The sequence below is a fragment of the Neomonachus schauinslandi genome, chromosome 2 (assembly GCF_002201575.2).
Source record: "Neomonachus schauinslandi chromosome 2, ASM220157v2, whole genome shotgun sequence".
NCBI classification, from domain to species: domain Eukaryota; kingdom Metazoa; phylum Chordata; class Mammalia; order Carnivora; family Phocidae; genus Neomonachus; species Neomonachus schauinslandi.
In genome coordinates this window covers 125,188,519-125,192,327 of record NC_058404.1, presented here as the reverse complement: position 1 = coordinate 125,192,327, position 3,809 = coordinate 125,188,519, and the positions used below count along the sequence as shown (strand labels likewise).

The 3,809-nt window shown below is 42.6% G+C and overlaps 1 protein-coding gene across 2 annotated transcripts; it reads left to right on the top strand.

Moving 5' to 3' along the window:
* Positions 1–928: 928 nt before the first annotated feature.
* Positions 929–2,104, top strand: PDHA2 (pyruvate dehydrogenase E1 subunit alpha 2). 2 transcript variants are annotated; one of them, XM_021680393.1, is made up of 2 exons: positions 929–1,459; positions 1,535–2,104. In XM_021680393.1, the coding sequence occupies exons 1-2, from the start codon at positions 929–931 to the stop codon at positions 2,102–2,104; spliced, it is 1,101 nt and encodes a 366-aa protein (XP_021536068.1). The 2 variants fall into 2 exon arrangements, with proteins under 2 accessions (XP_021536068.1, XP_021536067.1); XM_021680392.1 differs by having other exon boundaries at positions 929–2,104.
* Positions 2,105–3,809: the final 1,705 nt, after the last annotated feature.

The following is a 3,809-nucleotide window of genomic DNA, read 5'->3' as shown; positions in this document are numbered from 1 at the left end:
GCCTGGGTGGCTCAAGGGGTTAAGCTTCTGCCTGGGCTCAGGTCATGATCTCAGGGTCCTGGGATTAAGCCTCACCTCAGGCTCAGTGCTGAGCCAGAAGTCTGCTTGTCCCTCTCATTCTGTCCCTCCCCTTCGCTTGTGTGTGTGCTCTCTCTCTCTCAAAATAAATAAAATCTTTAAAAAAGTTAAATATGTAAATTACGAATAATTTGCATCTTTATTTTTACATTAAAATAAAGATGGTATATTATGGAGTAGGATAAAATATTCATACGTACTCTAAAAACTTTTTAAAAGACTTAAAAAAAAGATTTATTTATTTATTTGAGAGAGAGAGAGCAGAGTGAGTGAGAGCGAACACAAGTGGGGGTGGGGAGGGGCAGAGGGAGTGGGAGGAGCAGACTCTTGGCTGAGCAGGAAGCCAGCTGCTCCCAGGATGCCGGGATCATGATCCCAGCCAAAGGCAGACGCTTAACCAACTGAACCACCCAGGCGCCCTTTTAAAAAGACTTTAAATAATGGTGAGAATATCTTTGGCCTAACGTATCAGAACCTTTGTTCTGCCTTGGGAACTGCCTTTGCATCTCTGTTCCATTGTTACAAGGTCAGGACCACTGCCATAGTGTTTAGCAGGGTTATTATGTTTTAGCAATGAATGTGGCACTATTTAGGATTGTGATGTTGTCCAACCAGCTCTTTCAGGAAACAAAGCAACCTTATTCTTAATTACAGTTGGAAGGCACTGTAAAAATCAGTCCGTCAGGGCTGGCCACCCCGTGACTCGGCCTGGAGTGACGTGGCCTCTGTCACCAGCGCGGTCATTGTGGCGCCGAAGACGTTCTGGCTCGGAAGGAGGCTCCGGAGGGGACGAGCGCAGCCGGACGTCTGGGCAGCTGAGAGTCGCGGCCACCACCCTGGGCCACACTCCATGAAGAAGATGCTCGCCGCCGCGGTCTCCCGCGTGTTGTCCGGGGTTGCCCAGAAGCCCGCTAGCAGAGTGCTGGTGGCATCCTGTAACTATTCCAATGATGCCACATTTGAAATTAAGAAATGTGACCTTTATCGATTAGAAGAGGGCCCCCCTGTCACAACAGTGCTCACCCGGGAGGATGGGCTTAAATACTACAGGATGATGCAGACTATTCGCCGAATGGAATTGAAGGCAGATCAGCTGTATAAACAAAAATTTATTCGTGGGTTCTGTCACTTGTGCGATGGTCAGGAAGCTTGTTGTGTGGGCCTGGAGGCCGGGATAAATCCCACTGATCATGTCATCACATCCTATCGGGCTCACGGCTTGTGCTATACTCGTGGACTTTCTGTCCGAGCAATTCTTGCAGAACTGACAGGACGAAGGGGAGGCTGTGCTAAAGGAAAAGGAGGATCTATGCATATGTATGCAAAGAACTTCTATGGGGGCAACGGCATTGTCGGCGCCCAGGGGCCCCTGGGAGCTGGTGTCGCCCTGGCCTGTAAATATAAGGGCAAAAAGGAGGTCTGTTTGACCCTGTATGGGGATGGTGCTGCGAATCAGGGTCAGATATTTGAAGCTTACAATATGGCTGCTCTGTGGAAATTACCTTGTGTTTTCGTCTGTGAGAATAACCTCTATGGAATGGGCACGTCTGCTGAGAGAGCAGCAGCAAGCACTGATTACTATAAGAGAGGACACTTTATCCCCGGACTAAGGGTGGATGGAATGGATGTTCTGTGTGTTCGGGAGGCAACGAGGTTTGCCGCGGACTACTGTAGATCTGAAAAGGGGCCCATAGTGATGGAGCTGCAGACATACCGTTATCATGGACACAGCATGAGTGACCCCGGAGTTAGTTACCGCACGCGACAAGAAATTCAGAATGTAAGAAGTAAGAGTGATCCTATTATGCTTCTCAAAGATAGAATGGTAAACAGTAAGCTTGCCACTGTTGAAGAATTCAAGGAAATTGATGTAGAAGTGAGGAAAGAAATTAACGATGCAGCCCACTTTGCTACAACTGATCCTGAACCACCTTTGGAAGAATTAGGTCATCACATCTATTGGGATAATCCACCTTTTGAAGTTCGTGGTGCAAGTCAGTGGATCAAGTTTAAGTCCCTCAGTTAAAGGGAGACTTTATAAATTTATTTTTAGTCCTTCAAAGGAATGTTCGTGGTCCACTTTAAGAAACTGTGCCCAATTTTGTTAAGCAGGAATAAAACCCATTAAATAAGAGTCCTGTAAACTTTTATTAAAATAAATTGAGATCGGGGCGCCTGAGTGGCTCAGTTGGTTGAGCGACTGCTTTCCGCTCAGGTCATGATCCTGGAGTCTCTGGATCGAGTCCCGCATCGGGCTCCCTGCTCGGCAGGGAGCCTGCTTCTCCCTCTGACCCTCCCCCCTCTCATGTGCGCTCTCTCTCTCATTCTCTCTGTCTCAAATAAATAAATAAAATCTTTAAAAAATAAATAAATAAATAAAATAAAATAAATTGAGATCATTAAGAGATTATTAAAAGAGATTAAAAGAGATCATTGAAAAATGTACATCCAATTACAAGGCATATTTCATCTGATTGTACACTGTTGCATTAAAAGAACTATACAGTTAATCATTCAGTGTTACTAAAAGGTAAACCGAGGTACATTAAAATTTTCAAGAGTTTGAGCATACATGGATTAGAATCAGGCAATGCCAAACCAAAGATGCTTAGGAGTGTTCTGTCAACAGGAGCTAGGGGAGGCATTTTTATAGGGAAACAAAGCAAGGAAATAATTTTACTGGCTATAACTTAAGCTGTTGCTGAGAAAACCTAACTCCCTGTTTGTGATTGCTTATTCTTACATTTCATTTTCTCAGTTTGAGTACACTGACTCTGGCTTAGGTTTTGGTTTGTTTACGTAGGATAACCAAGGCAATCCAACCACCTTATGCTGATGGCCTCCTTATTTAATTAAACACTGTGAATATCTTAAAGATTATTTTAAATTTACACAAGTCTAAATTAGGAAAAACAGAAAAGATTATTTAACTTTTCATGTTACTTGCTCTAATAGTTCTATTTGACTTAGCTTTGTATTTGTAAATACTCTTCTTTAAAGGAGAAACAGTTCTTTCATTCCTTCTCCACCCTGACAGGAGTTGGTGTGTAAAGTCACTCTGTGAGGTAGAGAGAATTTCAAGCCACACCAAGCTATCAGGCCCCCTACTGCTATGCCATCTACAATAGTTTACTTGAATTAGCCAATAACATGGCCTACTATGATAGCATGCCTGTACACACATATGCACGCATATTCAATATTGCTGCTGAAGCCAGCGAACACTGACCATTTTCCAATGAAACATGATATACAACAGGGCGGCGGGGGGGAGATGGGACAAGAACGTTTTCTCATGTTGTACTTTAGTGCAATATTTTTAATATACCAATGTAAAGGAAAAAAATCTATTTTTTCAATCCATTTGTACCATCATGTGTTCCATATTTTAAGAAGCTAGCTTGGTGAATTTCAGACTGGGAAATGAACAGATATGGTGATATCAACAGAGATAAACCAAGGAGGTGTTATGAATAAAAAGTTCAGTGCTTGCTTTGGCAGCACATTTACTCAAATTAATAAAAAGTTGAAAGTAAAAGCTGTCTTGGCTAAAACTAAACATTCACAGATAACCTTTTTCAAAGGAAAATCTAACTTGGATCATACAGGTTGGGTTTTCTCTACAATCCAATACCATGTCAATTAGCAAGACATGACTTTGTGAAAACATTTTTACTTGGTTTTATTTGAGTAATGACCAAAAGTCCTATTGAATGTGACTATATCTTGTT

Coding starts and splice junctions, on each gene's coding strand:
- PDHA2 (XM_021680392.1), top strand. CDS start 929: ATGAAGAAGATGCTCGCCGCCGCGGTCTCCCGCGTGTTGTCCGGGGTT.